This window comes from Haemorhous mexicanus, chromosome 2, assembly GCF_027477595.1.
Source record: "Haemorhous mexicanus isolate bHaeMex1 chromosome 2, bHaeMex1.pri, whole genome shotgun sequence".
Lineage (NCBI taxonomy): Eukaryota > Metazoa > Chordata > Aves > Passeriformes > Fringillidae > Haemorhous > Haemorhous mexicanus.
In genome coordinates, this window is record NC_082342.1 from 112,177,261 (window position 1) to 112,198,170 (window position 20,910).

The 20,910-nt window shown below is 35.0% G+C and overlaps 1 protein-coding gene across 7 annotated transcripts in view; it reads right to left on the reverse strand.

Annotated features, from left to right (window-relative positions):
* The window catches only part of DMD (dystrophin), a 979,946-nt gene that overhangs the window by 726,530 nt on the left and 232,506 nt on the right, over positions 1–20,910 (reverse strand). For 6 of the 7 annotated variants that reach the window (XM_059839939.1, XM_059839938.1, XM_059839940.1 and 3 more), the window contains exons 8-9: positions 2,275–2,453; positions 1,204–1,326 (exon numbers count right to left, since the gene is read on the reverse strand). In XM_059839939.1, coding sequence (XP_059695922.1) covers positions 1,204–1,326; positions 2,275–2,453 — 302 coding nt within the window. The remainder of the gene's footprint in view (positions 1–1,203; positions 1,327–2,274; positions 2,454–20,910) is intronic. The other variant, XM_059839941.1, reaches the window with a different exon arrangement.

Sequence of the window (20,910 nt, forward strand, 5' to 3'; positions counted from 1 at the left end):
GGGTAGAAATGACTTCATTTATTTCAGTTTACACATTACTTTTGATGGTGGAGGTGCTGACAAAACCTGCAACTGATCATAATAAAAGTAACCTGAGGAAAAAAAAAAATCTATGCTGTATAATAAGTTTTCATTACTCTAAAATATCTGTATAGTGTCTAAGTAGAACAAAACAATTACAATTGCTTTAACCATCTTGTTTCAAAGATGTGTGACTCATCACTGCAACACATTTGATGTTAGAGTAATGTAGGCAGGCTCATGCTTGTGTGAACAGGCTTTCTGTCCTGGAGTATTTAAAGGAAGTCATTATTCAATAAAATACCTGTCACTTGAACAGTAGATTTGAATAGTGCTGAATAGAAGTATAATTTTGCAATAGATTTTTAGATGTTAGAATTAGGTACCTAGAGGCAAACTCAAACTGTAGCACCACATACACACAGATCTTTTCTCCCTGAAGTAATGAAAGGAAATCACATTGCAGTACACAATATGACCTTTGGGTCTCATACTTGTCAAAAGTTATAAAATTCAACTACTGAAATTCTCATTATAAGGATTTCTTGAAACAAGTTTTATTAAAACACCCCAGCTATTTAAAGGTAAAAAATAAAATAAAACAAATAAGTAAAAAAATCAAATATAACCCCTTAACCTCAGTACCAGCAAGATGCCATTTGTGATAAAAATTACCAACTGTTGTAATCTAATAATACAGGGTTAAATTTAATACTTGTTTCACCTTTTTTTCCAGCTACAGTAACCTTCTGGGAAATGTCATCATTAACTATTTTCTTTAACAGGGAGGGCAAGAAAAAGAGAGAAAACCAATGGTTCTTTTTTTTCTATAACTGAACCTGAGGCTGTCATATAATAGATGCCAAATATGGCTTATGTTAGATTTGTTCTTCCAATACTTTAAGGCAATACATGTACTATTTAAAAAAAAAAGACTGAACAAAGAAGGAAATTTATGATTCTGAAAGAGCAGTGCTTGAATGTTAATCATCCCCTAAAATCAGCACAACAGCTACTGCCAGCCATGCAGAAATACACAGGAAAAAGTCAACACTTGACAGAAAAAAAGTCCTGGAAAAAGCAGGTCAATAAGATCAGGTAAAAGCAAAATGCACAAGCTCTTTCAATCCAAGCATGAGCTTAACAAAACAACTCTCTCAAAAAATTACAATAGTGACAGACCTGTGGAGGAACCTGCCTCCTTTTTTGGTCAGGGGTTGTGACATACACGGCTTGTGCGTACGCGTAACTTTTGAACCGCGGTTTAGGAGAAGGTGAAGGTCCCTGGGGTACACTGACTGTGATCTACGAATAAATTAGAGTGTATACATGGGTAGGAGCATGGATTGTAGAAGTAAGTACTGATTTCAAGAGCAACTGAAGAAAAAGAAGCAGGAAGGTCATTTTTCAAGGACAGTGTTGGTATTCAGAAGGCAAAATGGGATGGTATTAAGGAAACCTCTCATTTAATCTGACACCCTTTCGAAAAGCAACAAACTGTCAGAACTCCACACCAGCAGAATACCAATGTAAAGTGAAGCTTTTTTATAATTTACAAGCAGAGGCTCAAAAATCAAGTGATCTTTTGTCACATCTTGAATAAACAGAGCCAATATTTATCTGCTCAGTACTCTAAAAGAGAGTGAGAATTTAACCCAACCATACGGGTTAAATTCAGACAAGTAAACTGGGACTAAAATGCACTAAACACTTCAACTGAGGCTGTCTGATGGTTTCAGTAAAAACAAAACAGACATTGAAATCATAAATAAAATCCAATTATTACATGAGTTTTTTGAGAGGACAACAGTAAACTGAGATGAGATTATTTTAAAATGCAAGTCATTGTAAATAAAAAAAAAAAAAATTAAAAATGTATCATGACTATGGATAAATGTCAACATCTCTTCTCTAAAAAGGTAAATATGCTTCTACCTGCTTTTAAATGTAAGCCTCTCCAAATTTGTTTTTTCTTTATGTGTCCTGCCATCATCAAAATGCACAATGCTGGACAACTGAAGTGCAAAGCACTTACTTGCTGAAGAGTAATTTTTAAAACAGTCTGGTGTTAGATGAAAACCAGTATGAAAGTACATGCAGAGAAGTACATCTGGCTTGCCTGTTGATGAGACTTCTCCCATTATACCCATGAGGTTTTTGCCTTCCACTGGCCATTTAAGATCAAATTCATAAGGTAGGCAGGGAAACAACTACTTTAGAGCAGCAAGATGAAAGCAGAAAAGTGAAACTCACTTCTTGTGAAAAATGTTGTTCATGTACTTCTACGTGCTCTTCTCTAGTGATCCTTGTGTGCCGTGGCAACATCTCCACCTCCCTGATGGCTTCCATGGTGACTTGCTGGGGCAGGGCTTGAAAGAGTGAAGTCACATACATTAAGATGGACTTTTTATCTGGATAGGCAGTTGCAACATCTGGAAGAAAAATAAAAATGTGTCACTTCAGTTTCCACATTCAATGTGAGAAATAGCCAATTAGTTTAATGGAAAGCTGATAAGCTAATGAGCAATCTATTGTCCGCATGAATACTCTAGAGACTAATTAGAACCTTACCATCAGCTCCAGAATTGCAGAATAAACTTGCATATCAATGAGAAGGTGCCAAAGTTTATACAGGTAATGTTACCTCATTCAGCATGAGCTTCCCATCTATATTTCTTGTGTCAAAACGCATTTTAACACTGTGATCCCCACTGAGCAGGACTAGACATAGAAAAAATGTATTTGCTTGTGCTGTATAAATACTGCAATTATAAAAAAGTAAGGAAAACCTCGTTTTCCAAGTCATGCCTTTTACATTTAGCCACTGAAAGCAACAATGATGTAGGGGGGGGGAAATAATTACCAGTTTTTCTTGTGAATGGTTTCATAAAAACCAATGATTGAATTCGAACTACAATAAAGCTACATAGCTTTTATATTCTACTTAGTCTTGCATTCTTCATGAAATCTGTGGAACATCAAAGGAACATGTATTCACAGACATAAAAATACATAATAGAAAAGCTCTTTAAAAAAAAATAACCCTACACAATCTCTATGGCCTTTAGCAGTCAGTACAAGAAACTTTGCATGAACACAAAGACTATTTCAGCTTTTGCAGATAGCCATGTTATACATCAGCAGGAAAAGCACTTTCCCTGACTCAAAAATTCAAGTCAAAAGTGATTTGTAAAAATGTAAGGCTTGTGGCAGCTCTTTGAAATAGTTACTTTGGTATTTGCCATTGACGCTTACTTCCTACACTCAGTCTAGTGAATCAAGATGTAAAAGGACACTTGTACAAGAAATTTATCATTAATTCCATTAATGTTTTAACATGAGTGCTGGCAGAAAGCCAAGAACTATGAGTCTTTACTGTCTTAGATCAATCCAGTCTTAGCTAAGATTTGAGTTCACAGAAAAAATAAAATAAATCAATGATTCTACAACGTGGCAAGTCATTCTCCCTGCCTAGAATGTGGGAAGGCACCTTGCATAAAAAGCTTCACATATATCTGGAAATTAGGAGAAGACATTCTTTGAATAATTTTGGTTTGGTTTTCTGACCCGTCTCCATATCTTTACTTGGAACTTTATGCGAGGCAGCTGAAGGTTTAGTTCTACTTAGCACTGGCTGGAAAAATGTCACATTCCCTCTTCCATTAAATAAGTATTTTACTGCAAACATCTTCTTGTCTTCTCTTGAATATTCTGACACCATTTTGTTATTCTTAGTATACTTAGTAATTGATGTTTACATGAATATCCATGCCTTCCTACTGGGAAGAGAACACACTGGATGATCAGTACCAGCCATGATTTTTCTATTGTTTGTTCATTATTTTCCTTTTCAAAATGTCCTGTTAACCAAATGGGCAAATACCTTACCATTTATCTACACAAATATCTCACACAATAAATAAAATGAGTACCTAGCAAACAATATACATGCCAAAAATTGTTTACCCATTCTATCTGACAAATAAAAAAGCACATACAGAGCTGTCAAAATCTAATGGCAAATAGGGAAGGATTAATTTATTTAATCACAAAAAACCACTAAACAACCATGGTTGCAAAGCCTGGAATATCAATCTATCTCTCAAAAGTCTTTGTATGGGCTCCTGAATTATCAGAACAGGAATGACTTCTGCTGCACTTGGCCTTCATATTTTCTTCTTTTGAATCCTAGTCTGATGTACTGTCTTTACCACCTGCTGAGTCTGATGGCTATTTGAAATCCTCATAGCTAGACAGTAAATAAACTGGAATTCAAGCATTTTTTTGCAAGGCAGTTCACTATTTCTTTGTAAATATGTCTACTTTCATTTGTGGGGCAAAAATGTCTGCCAAACCAACATATGCCTCTTAAAAACTAATCTCAAACTCCTGGAAAATATAGATTTTTAATAAAACTAAGTCAAGATATTAAGACTAAGCCATTTCTCCAATAATAGTTTTGAGAAAATTATCCAGGATTTTTTTTTCCCCCAGACCAATTTATCTTCTCAAATTCAACTCAGAGGCAATTCTATCAGAAAACTTTCATCCGTTTTCTTGAAAAGGGCTATCCAGAGCAGGATTAAAAAGAATAAAATGAATGAAAAAAAAAAAATAGACTACAAGTCAAAAGAGTTTAAAATGGGAAGCATTATAAGGTTAGCAGGAATTATATTAATGTGTTTATCAATTAGGATCTGAAAGAATTTGGAAAGCTATGGAAACCATCTCAGTTCTTTAATAAGGTAGAGTTACACAGAAGTAACCAGGTTTAGTGTTGAGCAACCAAGTTTCCAAGATGACTGTCCAAAATATTGAGAGGAAACTTTCTCAGTACAAAACTTTATGCTGACAGATTAATATTCTTCTAAAGAAAAGAGTGACTTCAACATGTCACATATTGTTCAGACAATTCTTCTTGATATCTTCTCTGATCCATGGGATTACTTATTAAGATCTTAACTTTATGTGCTCCCCCTCAAAACATTCACCCCAACCACTTAGATTAGTCTGTCCAGGGAAGGTCTCCAGTCAAATTAAAAAAAAAAAAAAAAAATACAGGCAAATAAAACAAAGCACTTATTTTGATATATGGGGCAAAATGCCTGACTGAGTCTGAGGAGACACCACAAGGGCTCAATTTTGACTATGAATTTTTATGTAAAGTAAGATTCCGTTCATTTAAAAAAGCAGTTATTTGGTAACAAGTACCAAAAGAGCAGAAAGAATCTGTGTTCACCCCAGAACATTAAAATCATGAAATATAACCCAAATCCACTACTGTTTAAGTGCAATTTAATAATAAAGGATTATTAAAGGTTTAATTTGGGAAGCAATTTGCCTGATAAAAGTTCACTACAGCTGGATTTTTATTAGCAAATATTATTTGTTTTCTGATGAACATAACTGCAAGTTTGACTGTTTGTTAAGGATGACTACAATTAACCTGAATTGTTCTCAAACTTATTAGTTTCTAAATACATCAAAGTCTTCAAAAAGTGAACCAGCAGCCAATTTTTGTAAGCTTTGTAGTTCACAAGTGTTTTGGTTCCTGCATCCATATGTTTGGTCAATGATCAAATCCCTGCTAACATTCAGGGATGAGTGAAAATGAGGATGATATAAAACACAAATAAGTTCCATACTAAAAAGTACAGGTCTAGCAATACAAACAAAATCCAACATTTTCCTACACAGTTTTACACTGTGCATACAAAGCCACACACAGAGCACAAGTTACAAATTTTTATGGAAGTGTTTCTGAAAATTTTCAAATATATGGCTACTAATATAACTGTTTGTTTTTAATAATATTTTGTTTTCTCCAAACTCTGACCAACTAACAGTTCTGACATTATTTTTGTCAAATGGTTCTACTATTTGTATTTACTGTTTGTATCTAACTAGTGGCAAAATAACTTTGAAAGAAGAGAGCTTAAAGGCCTGCTGCACTGCCAGAAAGATAATATTTCTGTACATAAATTGCTGATCTAGTTTATTTAGATTGAGAGAAAAATTCTGAAACATGCTTTACCTTATATAGTGCTGAGAAGCAAGATAAGACTTGAGCCCATAAAATACAATAAATCCTTTGCTCTCAACAGAAACAGCTAGGGTTTTCAAAGAATCAAAATGTAGAAACCATAGAAAACTAATTTCTCAATCTATACATCACCTAATACTGTTTGCTTCTATTACAATAGTAATAGAAAATCCCAGTATTTTAATATTACCTGCTGCTTTCCCAAATAAGACTTTTAAAACTGTACTAAATAAAAAAACATTGCCTTTCCTACCACAAAAAAATGAGATTCTCAAAGCTGATTTGAATTTTCAGAGGTTACAAGGGGGTTTTTTCATGATAAATAAAGGATAATGTTATTTCTTCTATCAGAGTGGGGTTTGGGGTTTTTTTAAAGGGTTTTTAAGATATGAATACAACATTAATGCTTATTGCAGGTTTTACTGTTATTTCCAAAGCAGAAGCTCTCAGATTCCTCAGATAGAACAGAAATCTAACAGATACATAATGATTAACAATTTACATCTCTACAATGTAAACTCATTACAGGAGATATTTCCACAATCCTGTGGCCACTCCTAGTGTGGCACCTGCCTCACAAGATCTAAGATGAGGGCACAGAAATGCATTTATAAAAGTGCAACCACAACTCAGATTTAACTTTTATTTATTTTACCTTTTAGCCTCAAGGACACGGGTGAACTTTTCAAAGCCTGTTCAAAATCTGGGGTAATCTGACTGACAAGGCTGACCAAAACATTTTGAAAGAACTTTCATAAAACCCAAGGTATATATTTTGATCTCATTTTCATTTGGATAAACTGAAATTAGCAATTGAAAGTGCATGAGAATGTACTAGTAAAAATGAAACAGCTTACTCTTAAAAAGCAAGAAAAACAAGTAAGACTTAATTCCCAATGGATGTATCACAAACCTAGGAATAAAATGTATCTCCAAAATGTTGCCTCCATTATTGAAGCAAAAAAAAAAAAAAAAAAAAAGAAAAAAAAAGGGTGAAAATTTTAAACTTGGGAAGTTTTACTCCAAATACATACTTTTGGTCATTTAAAAAGTCCATATAGAGACATTAAGCTATGACAGAATCATGAGTCCTGTCTGAGATTTGCTCTTACTGGTGACTGAATTCCCAGACTGTGAAAACATGAGCCTATATATAGTTCATTCTTATTCAAACACCAAGAAACAAGCAAGATTGCCAGGCAAAGATTATAAAGTGCTTTGCTTAAATGTACACATACTTCTCTCTCAGTGTCCCCTAGGTCTCAAAATGGCATTTTCCTACATTCATGTTTATACTAATGCTATGATGACAGCAGGAACCACAGAAGTAGTAATGGTTTACTCTACTGACACTGCTGCCCCTAAGACCTTGAAGCAATAAACTCTGCAGTCTCTGAAAGGTCAGCCAGTAACTGCAGTGTCTACTCACAATTATTGACTGGTTTTGCTTCTTTTTAAAACCTGTAATTATTTTCTGCTCTGTTTTTTTTTATTATTATTATTCCAGCAGTAGATTGCATGTTAAATTCAAAATGAAAGCAATCTTTGAAAGCAATCTCAAAGAATAGCCCTGGACTTGCAGATAAACAAAAATCAATGCATGAAATACTGCAGAACTGTAAATATTGAAATGTGGAAATTAAAACTGATGATTTTAAAACGTTATTTTAAAAACAAAGGTAAAGCTAAGGTCATTTTTTTTTTCAAAAGCCATTGAAAGGCCTACATGAATAAGCATAGTGATCACAGTCTATTAATTTGCCGAATAAAATTCACATTTCACAAAATTAACTGCTAGCAAAAGGCACAAATTACATACAGACACTTAAGTGAGAGCAGAAGCCTGGAAGAGTCCACTTACACAGATAGCGGCACTGATTTTTTCTTCTTTTCTGTAGAAATGAATGGCCATAAACCTAAACCACTATGAAACTCTCAGAGGAAAATGTTAGTTTTTAAACAGGTATTTCCTTAATAAATGCTTTAAACTTGATGGTTAAGACCTACAGAATACATTCAAAATGCTGACCTTTGTAGGTTGTATTAAATAACTCCACAACAGCAGCATGAAGAAAATATCCTCAGAAGTTTAACACATTTGTGTTTGCCTTTTAGAATTACAGGTCAGGATTTGTGGAATTAAAGTGCTGCAGAATTCAAGTGTATCTGGTAATAAAATATTTGGTGGCAGAGCATACCTTTAATCTGTCTGACTGTTCTGATTTGATGCCTGAGTGTGAAGGAGCCTTGGACTAATATGCCAGCACTACCATGGTTAAGTGACCTTGATGCTATCTCTGCTTTTTAAATCTGCAAAATCGGACTTAATATCTCTGCTGAACAGTAAAGGTGTTGCTGATTCTTTTTCAGGTTCCTTACAGTATTAAACATTGATTTAGTAGCACCACAACCTTTGCAACTTAAGCTATAGCTTAAGTAAGTGTCTTAGCAGCAAAGACAGAGATGAAAGAAGTGAAGTCAAAATAGCAAAGGAAAAAAAACCCACTGGTTTAAAATTTGAAGTAATACATGTTTTTATCATATCATGCTTTATTCTGATATTTTTCTCATTGGGTCGGGGTAAGCATGGCTCTCATCAATTTGCTGAAATAAGAAATAATAGTCAGCAGGTAATATACTCACAAAACTGATATACACTACTGAAAGCTGCAGTTTGATTTTTCAAAACCTGGAAATGAAGTGAGGGGTGGGGAGGGAAGGGCCAGAGGAAAAACCTTAAAATATACCTAGCTCCTACTGAAGAGTCCTAAAACGGAAGAGAGATCAAGGGAGTTACAATGTCTGAATCAGTGTTCAAAAATGGTAATATTAGCAGTCACTGAAACTGTAATTTTGCTAAGAGTATTTGATATATTTTCAAACAGGCTAATATCTGAGAGAGCAAATGGGACAATATTTCAAAAGATTGTACATTTTCCACTTAGCTTTTTATATATTTTTAGTCTAGAGAAACTGCAAAAGTAACTATATAAAAATAAAAGAAAATAAAAATAGAGACTGAAATCCAGTAACTAAAGATTTTAAAACTTCATATGGAGATAAATTAATTCCTTTTATTTCATTGTAATATCTTTCATAAAGGTAAAATGATATAAGGTAAATGGAAAAGGGCAATTGAAATCTAAACAGCCAATTCTGAATAGACACTAGAGAGAGCCATGTGATTGCATACTCAGTAAGAGAAGGCAATACTTCCTCAAGTGCAATCAAAAAAAAACCCAAAACATTGGGAAACACAGCATTCTTTTGAAACAGCACAGGGAAGAACAGGGATTCTGCTGCTAGAGTGTCTGTACCTTCCTTTTATTCCCATCTGAAATGTGCTATTTCTGACATCAAGGCAAGCTCAAATCACCTGAGGTTAATTCCATCCCAAACCAACAAAACAGAAGGCTGAATGATAGTACAGGTAGCTTGTACTTTTCCCCTCTAGAACCTTATGGACAACTGATTTTATATGAAACTTGAGAAAAGCAAAATGGAAATCAGAGTGAAACCTATACAAGAAAATGTCCAAGCTGCAATTTGGCTGTAAATTGAAACTAAGCTGTTCTTAGCTTTGTTTTGATTTATTAAAAAAAAAATACAGCAGAGGTTTTAAAGAACAAAGCTAAAGTTCTGTGCAGGAAAATCCCTAAATTTTAGGTCAATATAAGGTGCAGAATTAGTTCTAGATGTCTTAAAACAAATACAAAATTTAGTGTGTATAATAGCATCTTCAATAATGACTCCTGTTGCCCACTAACTTAGGCCAGAGTACTATTTACAAGTATATTGCAATACTTTTTATATTCAATAGAATACTTCCACAGGGCATGCAAGTTTGATTACTTTCAGCTAAAAAAAAAATCAGAGAAATTTTCAATATCATTATGAGAGACTGAGAAAATTCATAGCTGTTAAGGTTCAGTTCCATATAGGATACTTAAGAAAAGAAAACATTCACTGACAGAAATTCATGTGTACAAATTGAATTGATGCATGAGTTTTAAATTCAAAGAAGAGGTTTCTTGATGAGTCATATGGCTGCACATCTAGAATTTTCTCACTGCATGTGTGAAGTGGCTACATCTACATGAAGACGAGTTACCTGGATATTACAGGCTTCTATATGTATGGCACTTTAACAGTATAAAAAAGGACAAATGAGGTCTTTAAGAATGTTAACTGTAGCAGATGCAAAAAGGCTATTTCCACTTTAAAAGCATATTTTAAAAAAAAATTACATACACATCTTGAAAAAGCTGAAACCAGAATTTTAAAAAATTTATATACATCATGATCATTCCTGCATTGCAATGTTAAAGAAACAGGGTAGAAAAAAAACTTATAAATAACTTATTTTTAACATTTGAGGGATTATTTCACCAAGAATGCAGCAAATAGATTAATGTGCTGATCTTTTTCCTTAGGCTGATCATGAGGAAAAGCAGTCTAAAATGTGCCATGCCAATACTTTTAAAAAATGCAAGCTTTTACTGAAGGGTTACTATGCACTTTCCATTTTCCAGGAAGTTATTAAAAATCTACCTGCAATGTAATTTAAGAAAAAAACCTTAAATCTGATTATCTGAGGAAGAGAACTGCTCATGCTCGACAGTTGGAACTTAAGCCCATGCTCTGAGGCTGGAAACATCTGCTAATGTTTTCCATAAATGTAAGCTTCCATTTACATTTCAACAATTTTATACAGGGCTGGTGTTGGAGAAGCAGAGAAATAGGTTAAGGGCAAAGAATGTCTGGTAATTCATAATGTATAGACTCAGAAATCAACATTTTAATGACTCCTATTTAAGCATGCAGCAGAAAGAAGGTGTCCTGTCTTTTCTAGCCCATGCAAGCCTCAGCCTGAGTAAACAGAAGTGTGTGTGACACTGATGTGTGTGGAGCAGCATGTGAGAGGCCAAGGAGAATTTAAAATGCTAGTTTGGTGGAATCAGACTGGATTCGAGGACATCATATCTAGAATATTTACTTCAAATGTCCCCTGCAAGATGGAATAGCTGTAAATATGCAACCACAGCAGCCAGGTGTGACTGGGGTGCCAAATGGTATATAATGTGTGCATCAAACAAAATAAATACAGCAAATTTCAAATGTGAAACACAATACATAAAAATTATTTAATACATAAAAGGAAAACCATAAGTATTAAAACATTACAACAATTACCATCTAATAGTCAGCATAATAGCAGCACTATAATGCTTTACTTTGTGCTCTGAAAAAGGAAATTTTTCTTAGTAATGTATCAGGAGGGAAAATTGGGTAAGAAAGGCCTGCATGGTCCCCAAATTTGCCCTAAAACAGGACAGACACATACCATAAATCAGTACTACAGTAACACCTTGTTTATTAGACATCTTTCTGAGTTCACTATAAAAACGTTCTCTCATATTTTTCTCAGTTCAGAATTATTAATTGTCTTCATGGTCTTCACTCACAGAAAGAAATGGATAGCAAAATTTCAGTACTCAGACAGTTAATTCCAGGAATGTTTTATGATACAGTATAGGAGCAATTTCGAAGCACAACATTTTCATGGATGCCTTTATTAAATAACTCCAAGAAATTTATGTTTTTAATGCTTTAAATACATCCATCTCTAGTCCACTGCAATACACTCAGAACCTAAATAAGCATTGTAGTAGTTCATGAATGAGTGCTATGGTAGAGGCTTGTTGAGTCAGCTTGGACTCAAAGATGAAAGGTTAAGAAATGGTAATATAATCTTTTCAAGAGTTTCTAGAACTGATATAGATTTTGGGACATTCTGAACGCAACCACCCTTCAGATTACATAGGAATCCAAGTCTAAACCAAGCACAGCTCATTTTAATGCTCCAGTAGTGCATGTCCAGCTATTGTTCAGCAAATGCAGACAAAGCACTCAAGATCAGAACCAAAGCCTGTCACATAAACCAAACATTGCAAAATTACACTCATCAAACTTTACAGAATAGCTGCAAGTTTGTAAAATATGTGTAGTGTTATGTACAACAGCACCTCCTGAAAATACTTCATACATCTGAGCATTCAAGAAGTCAAGGGATAAAAGCCTTGAAATGCAAGGCTTGTTACTTTTTTTTTCCAAATATCAATTTTGAAAGATAAACCAAATTCATCTTCAAGAAATATAATATTGATTTTTATTCCACAAAGCATTAACAAGATTTGATTTGGAATTCTGTTTTCTGGTCTGACATGTCCAGGAATGATAAACTACAAGTGGAACAGAAACAAGTTGTTAGTCGTAAGTCAAAAAGAACAAAACCACATTTAGAACCTAGTCAAAGGAAGGCTTAGAGCAGCTACACGAGTGCTCCTGATAAACATATCATAGGGTGAAAGCAATCAGAGCAAAAACCACCAGGCTCAAGGACAAGGTTAGCACAAGAACAGAAGACAACACAACAAACTTGAAGAAATACAGCCTAAAATGCAGAAAAGTTTATTACCTTCAGAAAGCAAGGTTCTGAGCAAGGCAAAGGAAAAGAAGCAAAGCATCCAACTGACTATGACAAAACTTGAGGTATTCAAAAAAACCTTTATCATGACATGTTTACCTGAAATTGCAGGCAACAGGAATTCAATGAAAAATCAGGGCCTCAATGTTCTTTTCCTTCTGTTCTTTTTACATTCTATTTAATGATAACTATTTTTTAGTTATACTATTTTATACAGGCTATGGTTTCATGCTGTTCTGTGAACTCCACTACCTTGCCATTTTTTTTATTGTTCAATTATGGAAAAATATATCCATGCAATAACCTGGCCAAAATAATGATAAAAATAATGTGTCATGTCTGACTACTCTTCGAAACTCTGATAAAGCATTAGAGTAAAGATGAAGAAGAGCTTTTCCATATATAACATACATATACATATTTAGCAACTAATAGTACATCAACAGAGAACGTGAAAGAAAGCTGGAGATTAATCAGTGCAGTCAATATAATGTAAATAGGAGTTAGGAATGCATTAGAACAACAACCAGTTTTATTACATATTTATCACGCATTACGCTAATGAAGAAAATGCAAACAGCCCTAAAAATGTGTTTAGATAGAACTGTGAAGCAACACAAAAAATAACCAGGTTAAATATCTAAATATTAGTTGGTGAATATTTTAATAAGCAAAAGGATTTGTAAATATGGAGCAGGGGCTAAGCATAAAAGAAAAGAACATGTAAAGGTTTAAGAAAATATATACTCCTGGAAAAAGATGGAACTGCTAATTCCACCATTAGCATATTATCCCTTGATATTTAACTTGCAAGTACTAATCATATTTTCTTGAATTATCCCTTTTTAACATTAAATAAATTACATGATCTTCAGATTCACCAACTGAATATACATTTGTCCATTAATTAGCATTATTGCTTGCTAAAGAGGTTATGTAATGTCCGGCCTTAGTCTATGTTTTTCGAAACAAAATATATATATTTTTAAGGTCAAAACAATTTAAATACCAATTTTTATTAGCATTTGGGGGGGGGGGGGGGGGTTAAGATCATGAGTAAATGTGCTTGAAAATTGACTTTAGAATTTAGAATTGACTTTTCCAGGCTGAGTAATTAAACAAATAAGCAATGGTACAGGACTCAAACAGACCCATGATGAGATTAACATTCATAACTACAGTTATGGGAGCAGAGTCTAGGATTGTAAATGAGAGCAGTGGAGGCCAACATTTTCTTCAAGTCTTTGTTTAATTACCCAGTGTTAGAGAGACTGACTTTAGCCCAAACATAAAGAAGGGATTTAATGGTTATTAGTTAAGAAAACATACACAATCTAAAAATAATGCAGAAGAGGTCACCTTCACAAAGAACTCAATGTTCTGAAGACCTGAGATTAGGCTTTGAAACAGGGCCTGGAATATCTAATAAACTAAATAAATGAAATACATGTCCAAACCCATTGGGAAATTTTCATTTCACATTTAAAAAGTCTACAGTCATGTAGTAAAACAACAAAAAGATTTTAATACAAAGCTTACCAGCGTCTCCTCTCATTGACTTGTTTCCCTAGATTAACATAAATAGCCAACAAAAACAAAAACCATAGAAGTGAAAAATCTTCCAAAATTAAAGGAAAAACTAAGCAGCTCTCCAAACTTTAAACTAACAACATCTAATAATTTTTAAACTACAAGTAATTAATAAATATCCCAAAAGAATAATAAAATGGATCTTATTATGCTTAGTGACTTTTTGCTTTGGGTCTTTATTTGACTGGATAACTTGTGAAAAATCTTTGGGCCTGGTTGTGCAACCATTTTCATCAAGCAGCTTGTGCAAGCTGGCTCAACACTTTTATAATTTAGCCCATCTTACCAAAAAATAAGGTGATTACATCAAAACTTAGCCTGCAGGATTCAGATATGACAAGTGAGTGACGCCAGTGACAGAGAAGTGTCATGTTTCACTAACTTGCAGCATTAACAGATTAGTAATATATATTCTGGGCCTGCAAAAAACACTTTTAATAAAACATGAAAAGTTCTAATAGCTTAGAAAGAGCATATTCCAAATCCAGAGCAATAGATTTGATGCAGACTGAAGCACTCAGTCTGCCAAGGAGAGATAAAGCAGCAATGGGAGCCAAGTGCCTTCCCCACACTATTCTCCCTCTGAGCTCCGGCTGACCAGAGACCTCAGCATGAGCAGAAGGCATGCTAGGATCCTCTCAGTTCTGGAGCACACAGATAAGAAGTGAACTATATTTTAAAGCTTTGAAATAGTATGAAATCTTTATGCCAACTAACCAGCAAAGCTATGCAACACATGTACTCACAACAGCAAAACCACATTCTTCTACAAACCTGAGTCAAGGGACACCAGAAGACAAACACCATAGTTAAACATCCCAAAACTTTCAGTAATTAGATTCTTCCTTCCAATTAGACTGCTCATGTAAGTGAAATTAAACTTAAAGCACTATAGCCATAGCATTGTAAGCAATATGTAGTGAGCAGTTCAAAGTGTCCAGAACTTAAGCCTTACCTACATGATTATTTCCAATTCAAAGGGATGCAACTCTTAGCATGCACAGGTCCTTGCTCCCTATGTGATTTGTCACACCTTTCATTCAAACTCTGGGGCTACAAGGACACCATTTAACAATGTAACTTGCAAAAAAGGTACTAAGTATACAAGTAACACAAAAATGAAACATCCTACACCAGGATAAATATAGGAGAATAAAACAAGTAGAATCAAAATAAAGTACTTGCAAAAACATATTTTCTATAGTGTCTCTGCGCTCCTGGCTTGGAATAATTAGCAAAAATTGAGAATACATTATTGCCAAAACATGTTCAAAAACCTTACAGGTCAGGCTCTTTTTGTTATGTGTGTGTTCTATCAATTAATCTTAAAATAAACTCAAATGTAACAGCTTTCTGAAGATCCTGCTAGAGAAAACATGGAAGAGGCATGTAAGTTTTTACACATGTATTTTTATTGCCTTGCTTTTATAGAATGTTAATATGCTACAGACAATGAGATTTTCTCATAAAAATGTCCCAGCCCTAGCAAGTTACCCAACAGAGAGTTATGGAATTAAAACTGTGTTTGGTTTTTTTTTTGAAGTATTAATTGCTTCTGTTCTTAGTGTTGCACTGGTCATTGCAACAGATATTACTGAGAAGAAAGTCAGGAATGGACTACTAGAAAGTTATTAGTTCAATGAGAATTAGAAATCCATAAAAGCTTGTAAATTTTCTGTTTCTTGTATAGCCCGACTAGTCAGATAACTCTGGGATATAGAGTGAGGTGTCTCACCTCTAGGTAATTTCTTTTAAAAAAACCCAAGCAAAGAGAATGGAAAATTACTATCATCTGAACATCTCATGTCTGTTGGGTAGCCAATATGCAATATGTCTCCAGTATCAATTCAATTCCTAGTGGAGTAAATAAAAAAACCCAAGTTCTCAAGTTCCAGTCCGTCACCCACAGGAGGAATCTTAGCAGAAAAACATGCATATAAGGAAATTGTGATTGACACCAATGTCAAAACCTCCCCAAGTTACATACAGAAACTATGTTGCCTACACAATCCAAAGATGAACTGGCAATATTGGCTTTCAGAACAGCTCACAAAGTTTAATCTATTAACACACCCAATGATAATATTCTATTTCAGTTGAGAATACAGTGATGCTACATTGACTGATCTAAATCCCTCCACACAGTTTTCTCCAGCCCCTCTTTTGTATAGGACACAACCTTACTTTCCTGCCTTCTGGGTTCATGTTTCTTTCAGCATCCTAGGCATGCAAGCAGTCCCAGTTCCTGGACTCTCAGAGAGACAACAGCTTTGCAACTTGTGGACCTCCAAGTCCACCTTTCCCATTTCATGTGCATGGGTGTACTGGTGTTTACATAAGGAAGATGAGAGATACCTCATCACAGAAGTGTTTTTTAAAAACTTCATTGTCCCATGTTCCTGACTTTCTCTTCAGCTTATTGCACCACTTCCCTGACACAATCAGGCTACAGCCCTCATCACAAAGTTAGACACTTATTGCCAAAGATGTTCTGTATCCACATTGACAGTCCTGTTAAGCAAGAATTATTCCTCAAACAGGTCCCCACAGTGAATAAAGCCAAAATCCCCACCTGTGACACCGGATCCAAAGTCAAAACTTGATCTGAAAATATGCCCAGTCCTCCTTGAGCTTTTCCTCTTTACCAGCAGAAGGGAGAGCACCCTGCAGGCACCATGCCCTTTCTCCTCACCAGAACTCTGCAGTCACTCTTTAGATACCCAGGCACTACCCATTGATTACTGCCCAAATGAAGGAACAAGGGGGAGCATTCAGAGGGTCAGACACACATTGGGAGACTCTGCAGCCTCTTAGATCCAAGTGGTTGACAGGCAACAAACCTCTCAAGACACGGTCAGGTTTGCAGAGGAATGCCTCCATCTCCCGCGAGAGACACTCTCCAGGAAATATCACCCTCCTTTTCTTCTCCCTGGCTGAGGTGTCTCTGCCTCTGGTGTTTCCTGTGACAGAGACTTATCTTCCTCACCTGCTCTACAGGCTCTTCTTCAGGGCATAACTTTTCCAGAAAGCATCTGGAAACAAATGATGTGGGACAAATGGTGTGGGTTAGCTTGTGCCAACCTCTGCTGCAGGCTTGTGCTTCTGTCAGTTCCAAAAGAGCAGACAGAGGTTGACTGCTATCAGCTTCCCCTAAACATCTTATCTAGAACTGCTGATCAGGGAGCATCAAGCACCAGCTCAACTGCTTAGAAAAAATTTATATAACCAGGGGACAGGAGCACAATAAACAGAGGCAGCCAAAAGAATCACAGCAGTACCCAAACGACTTCAGAAGATTTTAAGAGTAATAAAAAATAATTAGGGAATGGTAATTTCCACCTTACATGAGCAATCAGAGTATAGACTGATGAACACTATGAAACATTTTCTGAAGAGATAATGTATACCTGAGCATTGATAATGCTCCTTACAAACATTAAAATTCATTCATACATTAGATGGCATCTGGTTTAATTCTGAAAAATGCTTTGAAAAAATGAAGCATTACATAAAATCAGAGTAGCCTTCAAGAAGCAGTTTAATTCACAGGTCTTTAAGAGAAAAATTTAGCCATCCTGTAGGAATGTGCCCCCTGATGACAGAATGAATAAATTATTCTTTGTCTGCTTAAAAAGGCAAAAAGCCCAGAAGTTTCTCTCCTAATTTGGTACAAAATACACCTCATAGGACCTTTTGGACTTCACCTCAGACCTGGAGCTGTCCAACTGCACAGAGGCCGAGAGGTCCCACCTAGGTAATTCACAAAGGAAATAATCGCTTTTGTGGTGTGTTTTAGCAGGAGCAAGAACTGAGCCCCTGGCGCAGTTTTTCTCTCAAAGAGCTTTTGTTATTTGGTCTTTTAATAAACCTTTTCCTGTTTCCAACACTGCCTCAGAAGCCACCCTGCTAATTTTATGTCATTTGGGGTAGCTGGGCTATCTCGGGTGTGATAGGTTCTCTGAGAGCTCATAATACCTGGCTCGAGGAGAAACCTATTACCCTCCAGTTTTCTAGTAAGGTTTCAGAGGTACCCATACCTATACACATGACAGGTATATGCCTCCTTAAACCCAAGCAATAGGTCCAGTCAAAGATGGCTTCACCTGTAAGTCACTAAATAAAGTTCTTTTATCCACAGTATACACAGAGCCAGACCATGTAAACATAACATTTCAGTTCAGGCCACACAATCTGTGAATCTACAAAACAACTACAGTCATATAAAACACAAGAATTTCAGCATATTGCCAACATGCATAAAGCATTTAAATCAATGAAAATACCAAAACATTTATATTATTATTATGTGCACTATACAGTGATATAGTGGCTAACATTACTGATTATCTTCTAACAAGGAATTGCTAAAATACATTGAAGAGGAAAAATAAAGGCTGAGAAAGCACACTGATGTGGACAGTTTGTCCCTATGATCCAAGGAATTAAGAGTAAACAAGTCATGCATTGACTTCAAAGTAGATATTAGTAAGCACCTCTTGCAACAGGAAAAGAAAGTCAAGAAAATTTTCTCTTAATCTACAGTTTTCATTCTGAGTAAGAAACATTCTGTACATCATTTTTTGGGAAGTAAACAACTGACAGGCTGAGAATGTTTCAACTTAGCAAGCAGTTTCACAATAGTTTTATCTTTACCTTAAGGAAGGAAGCCAGGACAGTTTTTGCAATTCCTACCTTTCAAATGTTGCACTATCCTAACTCTTAGCTTTAAGAATGCACTAGCACATTTATCTCAGTTCATAAAAAGGACATTTTAAAGTTAAGCCATAATAAAACCAATGCAAAATAAAACCCAAACCAAAACCAGAATAAATATTTATAAACCGGTTAAGCTCTCTGAACCATTTCACTGTAGAATAATAGAGAGGAGCAGTGCAGGAGGAAGGAAAGAGATTGTTTCAGAGCTGACTGGCTTAAATGCTGTGAAACCTTCCCCATGGCTGCACCACCACTGTCCAGCTGCTGACTGAAATAAGGATAACATAAAATCAGATCATAACTAGAAAATTATAGTTGTGATTTCACTTGTCTAATGCCAAATTAAAACCAGCTATCATTAAGCTACTGATCAAAGCAAACAAATTTATTTTTAAAAAACTGGATTTTCCCTAAAATAAGCATTTCATAAAAGTTACTGGTATGCAAATGAAGTTTTATTTGTTCATCTTATCTCCAAACATAGCATAGAAATGCTATAACAGACTGAAAATGACAGAAAGGAGCATAATCTCATTTTTTGGTTATCAGACAAAGATTTTATTTCTTCCTTCAGTGAATCACCATTTTTTTCTCAATTTCACTGTGCACTATTTCTATTACAATTCTGTGTGAGTGACTATGAATGCAATTCTTTCTGTTGCACATTCAATTATTTAAACATAGTGAAGTGCTAAATTACTGTAAACACTTTTGATGGCAGATGCTGATATTTTAAAATGGCACCTGATGGAGCTGTTTCATAATCAGTTGTAATGAGCAGAAAAGTGGAAGTACTGTTCTAAAGGGATTTCAGCACTGCAGCTTTCCCATGCTGTATGAAAAGTGGTTATGTTCAATAAATCATCATAATAAGTTCTTGTTTCTTCAAACCCAGCTTCTGATAAGGGATTTATACTCCTATGGATTTGTCCACTAAAGCTAATTAGCTGAGTTAAGCAGCCAACAAAATCAGCATTGCACTGAGTTTATACCCTCCTACAGATTTATAAGGCATTCTACAAGAATACTATTCACTGTTGAAGTAGTGCTCTTTTTCAATTTTACAATATGGAAAATTAAAATAAGATAACTAAACCAGAAGGGCAAAGAGCCTTGTGGAAAAGAGGAAACTCTGCAGTACATTAACTGCTCTGTTAAAACAAGGAGTTTAATTTCTCTTCATTTCCTTGCAATCAGCAAGTCTCTTGATAAATAAATAAAACCCATATAGTCCTAAAGAGGTTGGTGGCAGCTTTTTTAGAGACAAGTTACATCTTGCACTTATAAACAGCCCTCAGACATGGAAACCCACTGACTTCCAAAGCCACTATGCGACACATGGAAAAGGTTCCACACAGACTAAAAGCCTTTTTTTGCAAAAAAGTAAACTCCTACTTAATCATTTCTGCTGCTATAGTTCAATACATAAAATGCCTGTTGATATTCAGCAAACTGGAGGCGCTTGGCATAAGAGCCTTGCTGCAATTTCTTCCTTTATTAGGCTCTGTTCAAAAAGCCATTAAAGAGGTCTGTGTTATGGCTCTCTAGGCACACACTGCTCCATGACCCTAAAGAAATTAATCTCTCTTTTAGTTTTATATCCTAATTTTAGTCCAAGGAGCCAAGTCTCACATCATAGAGCTGTGTAAAATGCTAATACAAATTAATAATTTAATTCTTCTATTTTGAATATAGACTTTTCTTAGTTGCAATCATCACTAAAAAAAGCAATAACTGTAAAGTACCATGCCATTGCATATATTACAAGGGTACAAATCAAAATACAATTAAGTCCTTAAACACTTTGGTTTCTTTTAAAAAACACCGTTTAGGACATAAGTAGAGAGATAAAAAATACACTAAAAAGTGTTTGACAGCAACCCTAAAAAACCTTAAGTTTTAACAAATAGCAGAAAAGTGTTTTTGTTTTTTTTTTTCTTAAGTCACAGCTAAACCAGACTATCATCTTTGCTTTACTATCTTTAAAGGGCTTGGAAAGGAAACTGTAGAAGAATCTCCCAGATGGTACAAATAATAGGTAATGAATTTGGAA